This window comes from Thamnophis elegans, chromosome 2 (genome assembly GCF_009769535.1).
Source record: "Thamnophis elegans isolate rThaEle1 chromosome 2, rThaEle1.pri, whole genome shotgun sequence".
Taxonomy (NCBI): domain Eukaryota; kingdom Metazoa; phylum Chordata; class Lepidosauria; order Squamata; family Colubridae; genus Thamnophis; species Thamnophis elegans.
In genome coordinates this window covers 148,959,912-148,977,286 of record NC_045542.1, presented here as the reverse complement: position 1 = coordinate 148,977,286, position 17,375 = coordinate 148,959,912, and the positions used below count along the sequence as shown (strand labels likewise).

Sequence of the window (17,375 nt, the reverse complement as noted above, 5' to 3'; positions counted from 1 at the left end):
GCATTGGGAGGCATAAAAATAGATGCAGTAGAAACAACTACAACTTCTCGAAAGATAACCCCAGGTTTCTTTTTCATTTGACTTGCTATATTTAAAGATGCAAGTAGAACTTATTCTCTTTCATTTATTTAACTCTATCTTTAAAAATAGTGCACAGGCTTTTTAAAGGGCTCAAATATTTGCTGGCAATGCCACAAAACCATATTCATTCAGAAGCCACTTCCCTTTATGCTCCTTTTCTCATCCATAAAAGGCTGGTATGAGGATTTAGCCGCTGTTTCCTCAAATAGTATCTCTTTGCTCTGTGGTGGAAGAGCCATTGCAAGACAGCCAACATTTACAGGAGTGGGGAAGATTTTGTTTTTAATTTTACATGAAAATCTTTAGATGAATATAGATGGTTTCTGACAAATCCAGTTAAGGTCCACACTGCAGATATCAGATGCAATTCCCTTCTTTCCTATAGTACCACAGACAGCTATTGAGTGTCGGGATCTATGAAGGGAAAGAGAAAAGTACTTTCAGTTTAGGAAAAACAGTAAACAAGAGCCACCTGTTCCATCAACAGATCTGCCTTTTACAGCCTTCCCCCTCCAAAAAACGAATACATATGCGCATACACAAACACACATAAAGGCACACAAACACATGCAAAATGATAATAATTAAGGAAGGTGATATGCTACATTTAGTAAATCAGAGAATTCTTTGTTGTGGAACTGCAATAAGCTATGGGAAGCAAAATATTATCACTAGAATTTTATCCTGTCTTTATTACTTTATAGGTAACGTGAGGCAGGGAACATATGCAATACTCCTTCAACTTCTTATTTTCCCCACAGCAGCAACCCTGTGAGGTGAGTTGGGCTGAGAGAGAGGGAGTAACCCAAGGTCATCTAGCCAGCTTTCATGCCTAAGGCAGGACTAGCATGTTGATGGCCAGGGATTGGTTGCTGTTTCCTTGTGCTGCCAAGTTCTTAGGAGTTGCTGGCCATCAACAAACCAATCAATCAATAGGAAGGCACCACATAACAACCACACACAGAATAGCCCAAAGCATACATTCCAGTAGAGAGAAGTTGTCTTAGGGTCGGCTCCAGCATGAATCTGAAGGCTCTGAAGACTAAACGTCTGGTCCTGGTAACCCACCCAGATTGGATCCTGCAACATTATCCTGGGACATGAATATTTGCCTTCATTTGTGAGGAAGAAGGCGGGGCTTAGCAGTGAGAAGACGGAGTTTCAGGCTATTCCTGAAATTCCCCTATCCCGAAAGAATTTTGGACGGGTTGTTGGACCCTAGCTGTCCCGTAGAGACAGTGAAAGGTGAAGGGAGATCCAGTGACCTCAGAGACGTTCGCAAAGTCTCTGGGGGGCTTGGAATTAACCCCTCCTGCCAACTCCTTTCTGGATTAGCTGTATGCTAACCAAAACTGCAGGTTGCCCCTAAGAATGGTGAAAGTGGATTCAACTGGTAAGCTGGTTTTATTACTCAAAGAGAGATGGTCCGCACTAAAATTTAAGCTAATTGAAACCAAAGAACAGAAGAATCTAGTGGCAAATTGGTTTTTTTAAAAATGGATTTATGGTCAGTGGTTACCCTATTTCTTAAACGCTTCAAGGAATTCTTCAACATTCCCCCCCTGACTCTTTCTAAGTGGGTTGTAAAACTAATCTACTACAAATTGGCTTTCTACGATCTGACACTTTTATTGCTTGGTTGTGTTGGTCTAAGATCAGATAAGATCGCACAGCTCCCAGCGTGTCTTTACTTGCAAATATCTTAGAGCCTCTAACTGCGTCACAACATGGCGTCGATTTATATTCCCAAGGGCTCGTTCCAAATACTTTTTTCTGCAGTTCAAAAGCTGTTTGATTCATATCAAAGATTTGAAAAAAAATTGGATTATTTGACATTAAAATATGAAGAAAAAGGTGAGAACGTTGAATGTTCGAATGCTCCTGAAATACAAATGAAAAATGTGAGAAATGACGTCTGGTCTATCTCGGAGGAAGAAAGGAATGCAATGCTGGAAAGGGGGGCAGCTATACGGAAGATTCATTTTAAGAGACAAAGCGCAGGAGGATTGAGAAGTATTAAAGAATCTACACTTTATGAAACATCATTAGCAGATTTCTTAATTCCACCCTTGAAAATTAAAGTCAATTTGAAAAGTTTAACAAGCCTGGGACAACATTATTATCTCATCAGAAACATCCTGAGCAAAAAGGTGCGAAGATATCCCTGTTTGGACTTGCTTATAAAAACATTTGGTAAATCTATTCAACGAATGACAATAGTACTGAGAAGGTTTTGTTATTGGAGAGACATAGGCTGATAGATGGAAGAATACAATTTAAAATTAGCTAAATCTAATTACTCTTATTTGTAATAGATATAGCTGAATAACAATTGATATTGATAGTAATGTATATAATGTGGAGTTGATACAATAAATAATAATTGGATATGAGAAAGGAAGGTTGGAAATACTTTTGGACTATATAAAAAGATTATTAATCACAATAATTATCACTATTAAAAAATAAAATAAAATATATACAGTTAAATGTTAATTAATATGGGGAAAATCTTATGATATACGATATAACTACATAAAGAAGGGAGAATGATAATAAACTATACTGCATGGAAGATGGAATTTTTGGTATTAAATATTATGGATGTTCAGCTAAAATAGGATATGAGGATTTGATGTTAATAGAGGATTTTACAAACAAGTAAATGAAATGTCAGCATGTGGTTATGGATTAATTCTTTGGCACAGTTAAGGTTGAAGGATGTTTAAATAACTGTAGTTAACTAAAAGTGGAGGTATAATGATGTCAATATGGTAAACATTTGAGTTAAGATATTTGAATTAATATGAATTAATGGAAGAGATGCACCAAAATATGTTGTAACCAGCTGATATACTCTTTTTTTAAATAATATATACCTGTGTTCTTTTTTTTTTCTTCCCTGCCTTGTCTTTTTTTTCCCCCCCACTGGTGTGGGCATGTATTGCTTAAGATTATTATTATTATCAATATTTTTAAATAATAATTATAGTCAAATGAAAATGGATATATGATGATGGTGATATGTATGAATATTTGAGTTAAAATGCTTGAGTTAACATGAGTCATGTTTGCTGACTGTGGAGGAGATGTACGAAAGTTTATTTGTGACCGACTGATACACTTTCTATAGCATGTAAAGAAAGATGTTGTACTTGTTTTAAATTAAAATTTTAAAAAAAATTAATAAAAAAAATTGCCTTCATTTGTGAAGTGGTGCCTTCCTGATGAAGTGAAAGCCGACCCCATAATCATTTTAAGATGCTTTTAGATTCCATAGAGACTCTAGATGTCTATATTATCTCGACTCTTTCTCACTCTTTTACTTTATGCTTCAAAAACATTATATTACAGAAGGTTTCTTTTGTACTAGAAAGTTATTAATACTCACGGTGTATTTAATGGTGAGCCGTTGACCCACATCCACTTCTTCTCTGGCAATTTTAATTTGAGTCCAATCCATAGAGTAGGGCTCTCTGGTTTTGTATTGTTTTTGATGAATTCCTGTAAAATATCATTTCATCTTCATTACAAGGACGACTATTGGAATCCCTAACTATTCCCTATTACTGAGTTTGTTAGATTTGTGTTAGATTTCCCCAAATTAATTAGCTGCCCAAGCAGATCTCCAACTTCCTGCCAATTATGCCTCTGATACCGCGGGGAAACTTAGCAGGTGAATTTTGCCCCATCTGTTTATCCTTCAGATAGAAAAGGATTGACTAGATTACAAATAAGCCTTGGAGTAAGATCAATAGAAACAACTATGAGTGAAGCAGAGGTGGGTTCCTACGGGTTCAGACCTGTTTGGCCGAGTAGGTAATAACTTGGCCTTTCACGCCCCTGAACTGGTGCTGTCATTGGCGCCACCATCTTGATTTTCGGTCTGTGCATGCGTAGAACAATCTTCATTACAAAAATGTAATTTTATTTTCCTTTTCTAACTTTGTGTGCATGCACAGACCTTTTTAGGAAATATCACCTGAAGCCTGATGGGAAATGCTAACCCATTCCCTGAAATCTTTCTGTTTAAAATTAAAATGGAAAAAATAAGACAGTTATGGATTATTCTTCACCGGTAACAAATTCTTTTACCTGCTCTCCTATACTAGAAATCACTAATAGCTGAGATCTTTTTGCCAAACACTCCTCGTTGCTTTGGTCCCAGGTCTGAGTTGAAGTAGAAAACCAGTAGCATTTGTCCTCATACGGAAGCCATGTTACAGGGCACACACTGCAGGATCCATTCTCTAGGAAGGAAAACAAATATTTTCTTTTTAAAAAAATCATGTTTCTAATCAACTCTGCCGGTATATGTCAAGCTCTTTAAAGTTACTTTGAAAGGTAAGGAGAGGATCCTATTTAAAAATTGGATAATTTTTCCTGGGTTAGAGTTATTTATTCAATTTTTTAATTTTTTTTTAAATTTTCAAAACAAATACAACACAAAAAATCTTCCTTACTGTAGAAAGTGTATCAGTTGGTTACAAAAGACTTTTGTGCATCTCTTCCACTGTCATCAAGCATAATTCATATTAACTCAAGTATTTTAACTCGGATATTTATACATGTTACCATCATCATATCTCCATTTTCATTTGCCTATAATTGTTGAAATGTCCTTCATCATAAAATATACCAAGATTTAATACATAACCACATACTGGCATTTCATTTACTATTTCCAAAATCCTCCAATAACACTGAATCCTTATGTCCTATTCTAGCTAAACATCCATAATATTTAATAACAAAATTTTCTAATACTACTTTCATTTTTCATTTCATTTTCATTTATTGGACATTTATAGGCCGCCCTTTTCCCTGAGGGGACTCAGGGCGGCTTACAATCAAAAAGGAAAGGGAGTGTAGGACAATACAAAAGAAATGTGAACAAAATAAATTAAACAGTAAAACTCAACATTCACTCAGCATTCGGGAGGGGCGAAAGTAGACTTATCCCCAGGCCTGACGGGCTAGCCAGTTCTTGAGGGCTGTGCGGAAGGCCTGGACGGTGGTGAGGGTACGAATCTCCACGGGGAGATTGTTCCATAGTGTCGGAGCCGCAACAGAGAAGGCTCTCCTCCGAGTAGTCGCCAGTCGGCACTGACTGGCGGATGGAATACGGAGGAGGCCAACTCTATGCGATCTGATGGGACGCAGGGAGGTAATTGGCAGAAGGCGGTCTCTCAAATAGCCAGATCCACTACCATGGAGCGCTTTATAGGTGGTGAGTAGGACCTTGAAGTGCACCCGGAGATCGACAGGTAGCCAGTGCAGCTCACGGAGGATCGGTGTTATGTGGGCGAACCGTGGTGCGCCCACGATCACTCGCGCGGCCGCATTCTGGACTAGCTGAAGTCTCCGGATGCTCTTCAAGGGCAGCCCCATGTAGAGCACATTACAGTATTCCAGCCTGGAGATCACAAGGGCTCGAGTGACTGTTGTGAGGGCCTCCCGATTCAGGTAGGGCCGCAACTGGCGCACCAGGCGAACCTGGGCAAATGCCCCCCTGGTCACAGCTGAGAGATGGTGGTCAAAAGTCAGCTGTGGGTCCAGGAGGACTCCCAAGTTGCGGGCCCTTTCTGAGGGGTATAAGTTTTGTCCCCCCAGCCTGAGTGATGGTATGTTGGTCAAATTTTTGGGAGGAAAACACAACAGCCACTCGGTCTTGTCTGGGTTGAGTATCAGCTTGTTTGCTCTCATCCAGTCTTTAATGGCTTCTAGACCCCGGCTCATCACGTCCACCGCTTCATTGAGTTGGCACGGGGCGGACAGATACAACTGTGTATCGTCCGCATATTGGTGGTATTTTATCCCGTGCCTTCGGATGATCTCGCCCAGCGGTTTCATGTAAATGTTAAATAGTAGGGGGGATAGGACCGACCCCTGCGGCACCCCATAAGTTAGGGGCCTCAGGGACGATCTCTGCCCCCGCACCAACACCGACTGCGACCTGTCCGAGAGATAAGAGGAGAACCACTGCAAAACAGTGCCGCCCACCCCTATCTCCCGCAGTCGTCGCAGAAGGATACCATGGTCGATGGTATCGAAAGCCGCTGAGAGGTCCAGGAGAACTAGGATGGAAGCATGGCCTCCATCCCTAGCTCTCCAGAGATCATCGGTCAATGCGACCAAAGCGGTTTCTGTGCTGTAACCGGGTCTGAAGCCAGACTGGAAGGGGTCAAGATAGTTAGCTTCCTCCAAGGTACGCTGAAGCTGGAGAGCCACCACCTTCTCAACAACCTTCCCTACAAAGGGGAGGTTGGAGACTGGACGATAGTTATTAAGAACAGCTGGATCCAAGGACGGTTTCTTCAGGAGGGGTCTTACCACCGCTGTCTTGAGCGCGGTGGGGAAGCACCCCTCCCGAAGAGAGGCGGTAACAACCGCCTGGATCCAGCCTCGTGTCACCTCACTGCTGTTGGCAACCAGCCAGGAGGGACACGGGTCCAGTATGCAGGTGGAGGCACTCACAGCTCGCATAGCCTTGTCCACATCCCCAGAGGCAACTTCCTGAAACTCAACCCAGAGATGGTTTGCCAAGTCTTCTCCTTGTGTCTCGGCTGGATCTACTGGGGTGGAGTCCAGGTCCGCTCGAAACCGGGCAACTTTGTCCGCCAAGAACTGGACATACTCCTCAGCCTTACCCTGTAGGGAGTCCCCCGTCTCCCTCCAAATCACTGTTTACAATTTACATCCAGTTTCCTTATGTTGTACACACACACACACACACACACACACACACACACAAATTATCATTATCCCTCCTTTATTTGACTATATCCTGTATCATAACATTTTCCCCCTAATAATCCAGACTTAACTGAATCTAACTTAGTTCTTTTTTTATTAACCTTTATATATAATCCAAAATGCTTTCTAATCTTCCTTTCATGGGAACCATTTAATAGTCATATCCAATTATTACTTATCATAACACTACACATTGTATACCTTATTATCATTATCAATTATTTATTTAACTATATCTATTGTCACTAAATTTCACTAAGTTTAACTAGTTTTAAATTATACATTTCCATCTATCAACCTGTATCTTTCCAATAGCAAAACAGTCTCATGTCTTCTGCCATTTGTGGTGTCAGTCCTCTAATCATCTCCTTAATCAAATTTGTATGGACTCCTCTTAGCAACTCCTTGCTTATAAAATCTTTCATGTAATTTTGATGCCCTTCTTCTGTTTCCTTAATCAGCTTATCTTTAATTATCAGTAGCATTATCAATGATGTTGCTAATAAAATTTCTCTCTTTAAATCCATAAATTATTTTGTTTTTTCTTCTTCTGTGTTTTGCCATCTAGAGTAGAGTTCCCCTCTATTTAATTCCTCTTTCAGTATTCCACTCTTTCCATTTCCAGAAACAAACCAATCACCATAAATATCAGCAGATATAATTTCTTTATGGTCATTTTCCTCTTCGGTTTTTAGGATTCTAACCTCCACTTTTTCCACTTGATAAACATCTCCAACTTCTTCATCATATTTTACTGTTAGATGCTCTAAGTCTTCCAACTTCTTCTCCATCCTCTCAAATGTGTTTGATAATTTCTGCATTTCTAAGAATATATTTTGCAGGCTTAAAGTTTCTTTCTGCTGTTGAAGTTGTGCCATTATGTCCAGCTAACAAACACTGTTGCTTTAGCTTGGAAGGTTTTTACAAGATTAAGCATAGATTCACAATAAAGTTTTATTTTCACTTTTCTCTGGTTAAAGATATACTTCAAAGGGACATCTGTATGCTTTTCTTCTTATCACTCTCTATAAACCAGCAGTGAGATCTTGGAGTGCCAAGCCAGGATAATCAGTAAGAAAAGTAAAAGTGTTTCGTTTCCAATGCACAAACCTCCAGGCTTTAAGTAGCAGTGTTATTGTTGCAATTTTCTTTGTTGCTTTTTGTATATATTTTGTATTTCATGTTTAAAAAATGGTCCGATTCTTGAATGAGTTAGAAAAACACCCACAGTAATGAAAGAGGAGAATTTTAGTCCATAGGTTACAAAGAATAATAAAAGAAAAAAAAATAGAAGAAGAAAACTTAATCCATTCATATTAAAAGGCTTGCATAAATTCCATCCATGAACATAGCATTTAAAAAGTAAGATAACCCACTGTCCAAAACCATTCCAAACTTAATTCCACTGCTTATTTCTTCTGTTCTCCAATTTAAATTAATTTTAAGTTTTTTATAGGCAGTCTCTTTTAAAACGGTAAAAATTTCTCACCAGCTGGAAACACTTTCTCTTTCCGTATCCTTCCATTTTGGAGCCACCCTGACTTCATCAGCCTTGGCTGGATTGAAGAACTTTTCTTGCATCGATCAGGGACTTTGCGATGTCCCTGAGATCAGCAAGAAGTATTCTTCCTGTTCACCGTCTCTGCGGGATGGTTTAGGTCCAATTGGACCACCCAGCAGCAAAAAGTATCAGCTGCAGTATCAGAGCACACTTCCGTATCATTGCGACGTTGGCTCCTCCTCCCAGGGTTATTCATTCAATTTTTCATAGTGACTTTGCATAGGTTAGCATTTTCTTTTTTAAAAAAGAACTTTATTAAATTTATAACACAAAAAGGTTAAAATATATAAAATTACAACAAAAAGGAAAGGTGGGAGAGGAGAACAGCAGAGAAAGTTTCAAAGCGACATAAGAAAAAATACACACCAAAAATAACATTAAAAAAGATTAGTTCCATCTCTCTTCAGTATAAACATATAATAAAATACAATCTTATTTTAGTTTAACAAAAAACAATATAAAACTATAAAGATATACACACCAAACAATTAACTAATAACAGCAACAATATATAATTTAATCTTCATTTGAATTAAACATAAGCTTATAAGTGCTTGATATTATCAATACCAAAACATATTGTTACTAGATATTTCTACAATAAAAATCTAAAATAAAACATCCTTTAAAATTAGACAACATTATACAAGATTTATATAACCAAAACATATCTAATTATCAGATCTCAAAGCCAAAACTTCAATTTTCTCTTTATCAAGTAAAAAGCCCAAAAGAGTTTCCAGAAAAGCAGACAAATTGTTAACTTTAATTAAAGTAATCAATTTTGTCTTCTTCTCCAGCTCCATTAATTTCATAATCCATTTCTCCCAATTATGGGAATTCATATTTCCTTCCACTTCTGAACATAGGTTTTGCATTTTCAAGTCTGAAATCACTGGGATTATTTACAACTGTGAGGTGGTTGAAGTAGACCACCAAGTCGCTATGGATAGTCAGCTTCACTAGGTCGAAGGTAGGGGTCTGAAGTCCATGGCTTAGTGTGCCTGCAGGCATAAGGATCCTTCACCCCTGCAAATGCTCTGAAGGACTAGAAAGGCAGATTAAGGCCTATTGATTTCTTCCACTTCATCTTCAGAATCCTGGACTCTGAACTACATCAACATAGCTATGAGATTTCTCTCCTTCCCTCTGTTTGTCTTTCTGTGTTTGGTGACTCCCTCAAGGTTTAGCAGTTTATCACTGCCTAAATGTTAGTGGATCCGCACAAATACACAATATTATATACCGCAATAATAGACGAGCACACAATAGATACAAACTCCATTGCAGAAAATGCAACTTCAGCAACAGAGTGGTCAATGCCTGGAATGCATTACTTGACTGTTGTTACATCCTCAAACCCCATAACTTTAACCTTAAACTGTCAACCATGGACCTCGCCTCATTCCTAAGAGGTCCGGCGTGCATAAGGGCACCAATGTGCCTATCATCCCTGTCCTACTGTCCCCATTTATTTGTACCTATTTCCTGTCTTCTTATTCATGTTTATTCCTATTCCTGATATCTTGTACATGAGTGACAAACTAAAATAAAATAAATAAAAATCCTACTCTATCCGAGTAGATAGAGTGTAGTTCAGCAGGCCATGCATGAAAGCTATAAGAGTTGGGTGGGGGTGGGGGTGGAGGAGGAAACAAAAGTAGGATGATGATGCCTCCTTGAGGTTGATAAGCAATCTAGAAATGCAAATAAATGATCAGTTAACAATAAGAGATGACAGATATATTTGAAGATAAAAAATTTGAGAAATAGTAACAAGGGTCACAGGAACATTTCAGTTACAAATAGAAAGAGTTACCTGTAGATGCATTTGTAGCCTCACACAAATGTTGCCTTAGAAAAGTCCGGAGTTTTTCTAATTCTTTATTTGTTTTGTTTTCATCTTGTTTGCATTGATGTGCATTTGAAATTCCGGTCATTTCCTGGGAGTTTTGAGAGCCTACTGAGGAAATGCACCTCAGGCCTATAAAATATTAAGCCAGAATTATAGTTACATAATTAAAAGTGCACAATATCACAGATATTGTATTCTGGATAAAGAGAGTCCCATCTGGATTCTACCAGGGATGCATAATAATATTCAACCAGTACTAAGACTCCATTTATCACTTTTTGATAGCCTCTCACAAGCTTTATTATTTTATTGATATCCTGCCTTGACTGTCCTATTTTTATTCATTCATTCATTCTTTCATTTATAGAATTTATATTGCTGCCTATTCACACATGGCAATCAGTGGTGGGATTCAAAAAATTTTACTACTGGTTCTGTGGGCATGGCTTGATGGGCGTGGCGTGGATTGGTGGGCATGGCAGGGGAAGGGTACTGTAAAATCACCATTCTCACCAGGGGACAGTTACTGCAAAATCCCTCCCTCCCGATGAGCGGGGACTCAGGAGGCAGAGAATAGATTGGAGCGGGCCCAGTCAGAGGTGGAATTTATTGGTTCTCTGAACTACTCAAAATTTCCGCTACTGGTTCTCCAGAACTGGTCAGAACCTGCTGAATTCCAACTCTGATGGTGGCACAAGGCAGCTTACAAAATATAAAACCTCGTATTAAAAACAATAAAACTAGTAAAGGAAGAATTATATAATAAATTAAAATAATAAATTTACCCCCACCCACCCCCGCCCTGGCGACAGCATCTCACGCGAGTTACTTAATGGGCTCCATCCTGCTCTGGATGCTTCTATGAGAAGGGATCCTTTTAATTCTTGGATCTTTGGGTGTCTGCTCAGTACATTTGATTCTTACTTATGGAGCTTCGTCATGCTCTCTCCTCCTACAATACTTACCATAAACCCCCATCACTATCACAGCCGCCATCAAGAGAACATTCCCAGTACAGGAAAGCCATAGAACAGTCCAACGCCAAGGAGGGCATATTCTGTGATCTGCAAAATTCAAACAAAAACATTTGGCGGGTTACTCTAACATAAGTGGATAGGAACCTTTATATTATGTATTTTGCAGATCACCTGACACTTCTACTAAATAATAACAGAGTCATATTAGAAAGGCAAGCTATTGAATCTCTCAGCTCAGCATGTTCTCCTTGATCTTCCGTTGCACACATGTGATATTCCAAGCCTTTGTCAAATAAACTTTCACTTCCTTATTCCAAATTCCCTTTCTGAATGTTACAAGCGCCCCCCCCCTCATTTTGCCACTCACATTTAAAAATAATTATTGAAGGAGGTTTTAATAGATTTCAATATGTTGTCCCCCCACCCTGCTCCCTGAGGCATGCCTTCTTTGTTACTACTTTGTCCCCTTTTCACCCAATCTGTGTTAAAAACTTGGTTTATATTTCCCAATTGCAATGTATGGCTGTGAATAGGGGTGGTATTCACTTAATTTCCCTACCGGAAAGACACATAAGTTGAAACAACAAGATTGGGCCAAGAAATGTCTGTAGACAATTTTTTCAAAGGTTTTATGGACTGATGAGATGAGAGTGACTCTTGACGGAGCAGATGGATGGTAGATAAAGGGATAGAGAGAGAGAGAGAAATAGAGAGAAAGAGAAATACAGTAGGTAGGTAGGGAGAGTGTGTGTGTGTGTAGGTGGGTAGGTAGAGGGATAAAGAGAGAGAAATAGAGATAGAGAGAAATACAGTAGAAGGTAGGGGAGAGAGTGTGTCTGTAGGTAGGAAAAAAAGGTTTTGCAGTCTGCAAAACTCCCAAAACTGGCCCGTTTTTCATGAAAAGGGGCTCATTTTTTGTTTAAAAAATTGCATGCATAGCCTTATGGAGGCTTATAGAGTGCTGCTGGCGGGGGACAAAAAACAGCTGGTGTTTTGCTCATTTCTGCCCTCCCAGTCCCCAGGAGCTCTCTGAAAGCCTCCAAAAGGCTATACATGGCCATTTTGGTGAAGGGGGCGGGGCTTCGAGAGGCAAAAAATGCTGTATTCGGTGTATAAGAAGCACTCAGATTTTCAGCCTCTTTTTTGAGGAAAAAGTGTGCGTCTTATACAGTGGTGGGTTTCAAAAATTGTTCGAATCTACTCTGTGGGTGTGGCTTCTTTGTGGGAGTGGCTTGTTGCCCATGTGACTGGATATGAAGATGCTGACGACACTTGTCAGAATCACCTTAAATTACCTCACACACAGCACTGGCATGCAAAAGAATATGATGTAAACTTGTTTTTTAAAAGGCATCTTTGGTTTGCATTAAAACAACTTCAACACATGCAATGTTCTGATTCCACCACAAACTCAGTAGTCATCCTTACCTTTCACAGAGGCACTGAGTTTTATAAATATGAGCATGATAGTGTAGAATAATCATATCCAAGGACCAGTGGTGAGTTTCAAAAAATTTTGGAACCTCTTCTGTAGGTGTGGCCTGCTTTCTGGGTCCACTGGTGGAACCTCTTCTAACCGGTTTGGTAGATTTGATGAACCGGTTCTACCGAATAGGTGCAAACTGGTAGGAACCCACCTATGGTCTTATACTCCAAAAAATACAGTAGTTTAAAGTGAATTCCTCTCCAGCAAAGTCCCGGCCAACAGTCTTTCAAGAGATTTCACAACTACAGACCTTTATAAGGCTTGAGAACTGCCAGGCCGATATCTTCCAAACGCCACTCTGTAGCAGCAATTATATGGCAAGGTCAGGAACAGATCTTCACTCTAATGAATTGAACTAATTGCCTCCTGCAAACTCCCCTCCCCTTTTGCTCCTCTTTATTTCCTATGGTAGGGGCCATTTACCATCCACCTGTGGCTTTACTCCCGAGTCGACCCTTGTTTCTTAGCTGTTTCCTTCTCCTGGCAGCTCTGTGCATGTACACACTGGGAACAGTCTCCAGCTGTTCTTCTGCCCCACAGATGTCCGACTCCGAAGGAACCTGATAACTGTCAGACAGCCTTGGCCCCCTCTCTGCCTTTGATGCAGAGCCCTCGTCAGAGCCTTCCCCAGACTCTAGGATTGGCCCATGTTCCTCCCCAACCTCCTCGTCCGAATCTGCTGCCAGATCCGCTGGATGGCCACAACACTTTTCGGGTTGAAGATGGACCCAAAATCAACTTCCAAATCTACTGCCAGTTTTTAGAAGACACTTTCTTCAAGCAGTGGTACAGGAAAAAGTCTTTCAAGAAGACCATGATTTTTATGCAGGGCAATGCTCCACCGCAATGCATGGCTAGCCAATAAAGACCTTAAAGATGAAAGAATAATGACATGGCCCTCTTCCTCACCTCACCTAAACCCTATTAAGAACTTGTGGGTCCTTATTAAATGGGAGATTTATGGTGAAGGAAAACAGTACACCTCTCTGAACAGTGTCTGGGAGACTGTGGCTGCTGCTGCACAAAAAGTTAATTGTCAACAGATCAAGAAACTGACAGACTCCATGAATGGAAGAGTTATGACTGCTATTGAAAAGAAGGGTTAACTATATTGATCACTGGTTTTTTTTAATGTCAGAAATGTTTATTTGTACATTTTGAGTTGTTTGTTTATTATTCTCCCTTTAACCGATGCAAATAAACGAGTGAGATGGGCAAATTTTTGTTTTTTCATTTAGTTGCATAACACTTCTGCACACTGATAGCTGCCCAATAATTGCGCACATATATTCTCCTAACAAAGCCAAAACCTGACTTTTACTTTCTTAAATATTCAGGTTTGAGATTTATTAATATTTTGGATTGACCAAGAACACTGTATTTTTGTTCAATAGTAAAAATAATACTCCAAAATACAACTTTCCTAATAATTGTGCACACAGTGTAGAAATCATCCAGAGTGCTGTAAAGCACGATGGAGTGCATATAAGTACTATTGCTATTGAAAGAACAGCCAGACTTTCAGGGGTTTCTAGGGCGTTATCAAGGTAGGAGCCATATCAGCAGTGGTGGGATTCAAGAAATTTAACAACCGGTTCTCTACCCTAATTATTTCTTCCAACAGCCAGTTTGCCAAACTGCTCAGAAAGTTAACAACCGGTTCTCCCGAAGTGGTGCGAACTGACTGAATCCCACCACTGCATATCAGTCTCTTGGATGATGATGTCCTAGAACATGGGTGTCAAACTTGCTGCGTCATGTTGCCATCACGTGACTTATTGCAACTTGTTTTCCCCTTTTGCACAGCTGGGGTGGATGTGGCCTGCATGTGACATAGCCGTCCCACTGGCTGCCTGTTTGAGACCCCTGTTCTAGAATACAGATGCTATGGGTGACATGATTTACTTCCCAGAACCCTGATGCTGTTTAATCAAAGGGAGCTGAAGTACACTCACTCTACATCATCTTATTGGAGAAGCGGGAACTACGGGAGATAAGTGGCTCTTAAATCACTTAACCTTATCATAATAAATGTACAAGAGTTGCTCAAGAGTACAATGGGCAGTATATAAATTTAATAACTAAATGAGCACATGTCCCAAAGGTGCTTTTTCAAGAGGCAACTGGACTGTCTGGTTTTTTTCTTTGAAGATGTTTTGCTTCTCATCTAAGAAGTTTCTTCAGTGCTGACTGGATGGCGGGGAATGGAAGGATTTATATTCCTTGCAGACAGCTGATCATTTGCATTCTTTTAGCTAGTTGCTAATAAAGGGGGGGGGGATCTGTGTCCTCAGGGTCACCTGAGTGGTGCAAATAATTGTGGAGCCTTCTTGGAACTGTTTCAAGGTAAAGAGTATAAATCCTTCCATTCCCCACTATCCAGTCAGAGCTGCAAAAGCTTTTTGGATGAGAAGCGAAACATCTTCAAAGAAAAAAAATAAACCAGAAAGTCCAGTTGCCTTGAAAAAAAGGCATCTTGAAAAAAGCATCTTTGGGACAACCATGATCTGGATGACTGAAAATCTCCATAGACATAAATGAGCACAGGTGAAACAATGGTAATGAAAGCAGCAGAGAACCAATTGTTGAACTGATAGAGATTAAAGAAAAAGAACAAGAAAGGCTCTTTATCTTCCTCAGAAGACAGAGAGGAAGATGCGTACTGAACTGCCTTTCGATCAAAGTTCATGTTCGAGGTGGGCGTGGGTGGGTGAAGAACAGAAGTGTATCTGTAAAACCACAGGAAAATAAAATGTCCCCATCTCTTAGCACAAAGCTAACAAACACAGAACTCTCTTCAAATTGTATTTGATACCTAGTTCCATTGTTGCATTCCTACAAGATTTTTAGAAATCCACATTGCCAGTGATCCTTCATGTTTCATACATGGCAGAACAATGCAACCACAGTTTTTGGAAAGCACCAAAGCCTGCAATGCTCTGTGACACTGAGTTCATCAAGACACCCCCCCCTAAGTGATTACTAACTTTTGTACAATTACTTGGGGGCAAAGGACATTCAATGCAAAGAACTTCCTTCTGTTTTCCTATGAGAAGATGCAACAAATCAGAGCCATTCTTATGTACAAAATTTCAGACACTGTACTTGCTTTCTGTTGTTACAATCAATATTGCATTATATCTCATGGTTTTTCTATAAGCTAAATACACATATAAAATCCCTTGGTAAGGCCACACTTAGAATACTGACTTCAGTTTTGATTGCCATGATGTAAAAACTTTAGAAAGAGTGCAGAGAAGAGCAACAAAGATGATTAGGGGACTGGAGACTAAAACATATGAAGAACGGTTGCAGGAACTGCGTATGTCTAGTTTAATGAAAAGGAGGACTAGGGGAGACATGATAGCAGTGATCCAATATCTCAGGGGCTGCCACAAAGAAGAAGGGGTCAATCTGTTTTCCAAAGCACCTGAGGGTAGAACAAGAAGCAATGGGTGGAAACTAATCAAGGAGAGAAGCAACATAGAACTGAGGAGAAATTTCCTGAAAGAACAATTAATCAGTTGTCTCCAAAAGCTGTGAATGCTCCAACACTGGAAGTCTTAAAGAAGATGTTGGATAACCATTTGTCTGAGGTGGCATAGGGTTCCCTCCCTAGGCAGGGGGTTGGACTAGAAGACCTCCAAGGTCCCTTCCAACTCTGTTATTCTATTCTATATGTAGCAGATAACCCTGTTATCTGCACAGCAACAATCTTTGGGGAGAAATTGACCTGGGGAATATTGTGACTGGCTCAAAGTCAACAAATGAGCTTTGCAGCCAAGTGACAACTTAAATCTGGGTCCTTATCTGCACCCCTTATCTTATCCCTCCTCCTTAGTGGCTGTGTGAGCTTCTACTTATAGTCTGTATGTAAAAAAAAAAAACTGCAATGGAAGACCTTTCAGAAAGTATGTTGCCTTTCCCAGTCTGAGAGGCTGTCCTGAAATAAATGAACTTACCTGCCTGTTGAACAGCAATGCAATTTGAACTTCTTCTGGATGAGGAATCTTCAGAACATATGATATCTGCATAGACCAGACCGGTATCCATGGTCAACTTTGCAACCCAAAATAGACGGGCTAGGTGTAAGTGAGATGTTCTTAATACGCCTGCATATGAGTAACGGAAGTGTTGTTGATCTACACTACTTATCACTATCTCCTAAGTGTTAGGTATATTTTCACTGCCCATGTACAGCTGTGGTTATGTGCTCCTACGCTGAAAGGAGGAAAATGTCTTAAGAGAATACAACTGTTATAAAATGTGTTCTTCTCTACGTGGTTTCCAGATGACAGTGCAAATGAAGCTAAGGGTCACTGTTGCAATTTACAAAGGAAACTAAGGTTAAAAATTCTTTCTCCCCCCCTTTTTTTTCTATGTTTGTGATCACCAGTAACAGGCCATGAAATCCAACAGGGTTGGACTCCTCTGCACCCACCCACCCAAAAGAAACTACAGTAGCCCATCTGCAATCCAGGACATGCCGTTTCATCTGCTCTCTTCTTTTCTCATTTTCACCCTCTCCCTTTTCATCCACCCAGTGTGATGTGCTTATTAAGTATGAGTGGCTGTTATTTGTCTATTTCTGGAATCCCCCCCCCCCTTCAAATGATAATGCTATCTCTTGTCAGGCCTGCAGTCATATTCCTTTTAGGA

At 39.9% G+C, this 17,375-nt stretch overlaps 1 protein-coding gene across 1 annotated transcript; it reads right to left on the bottom strand.

Annotated features, from left to right (window-relative positions):
- Positions 1 to 383: 383 nt before the first annotated feature.
- LOC116524053 (killer cell lectin-like receptor subfamily B member 1B allele C) lies at positions 384 to 16,823 on the bottom strand. Its single transcript, XM_032239149.1, has 6 exons — positions 16,679 to 16,823; positions 11,219 to 11,317; positions 10,218 to 10,382; positions 4,177 to 4,331; positions 3,473 to 3,585; positions 384 to 495 (listed from the first exon to the last, which is right to left on the bottom strand). Exons 1-6 carry the CDS (start codon positions 16,767 to 16,769, stop codon positions 384 to 386), a joined length of 735 nt encoding a protein of 244 aa, XP_032095040.1. The 5' UTR covers positions 16,770 to 16,823.
- Between the last annotated feature and the right edge of the window lie 552 nt (positions 16,824 to 17,375).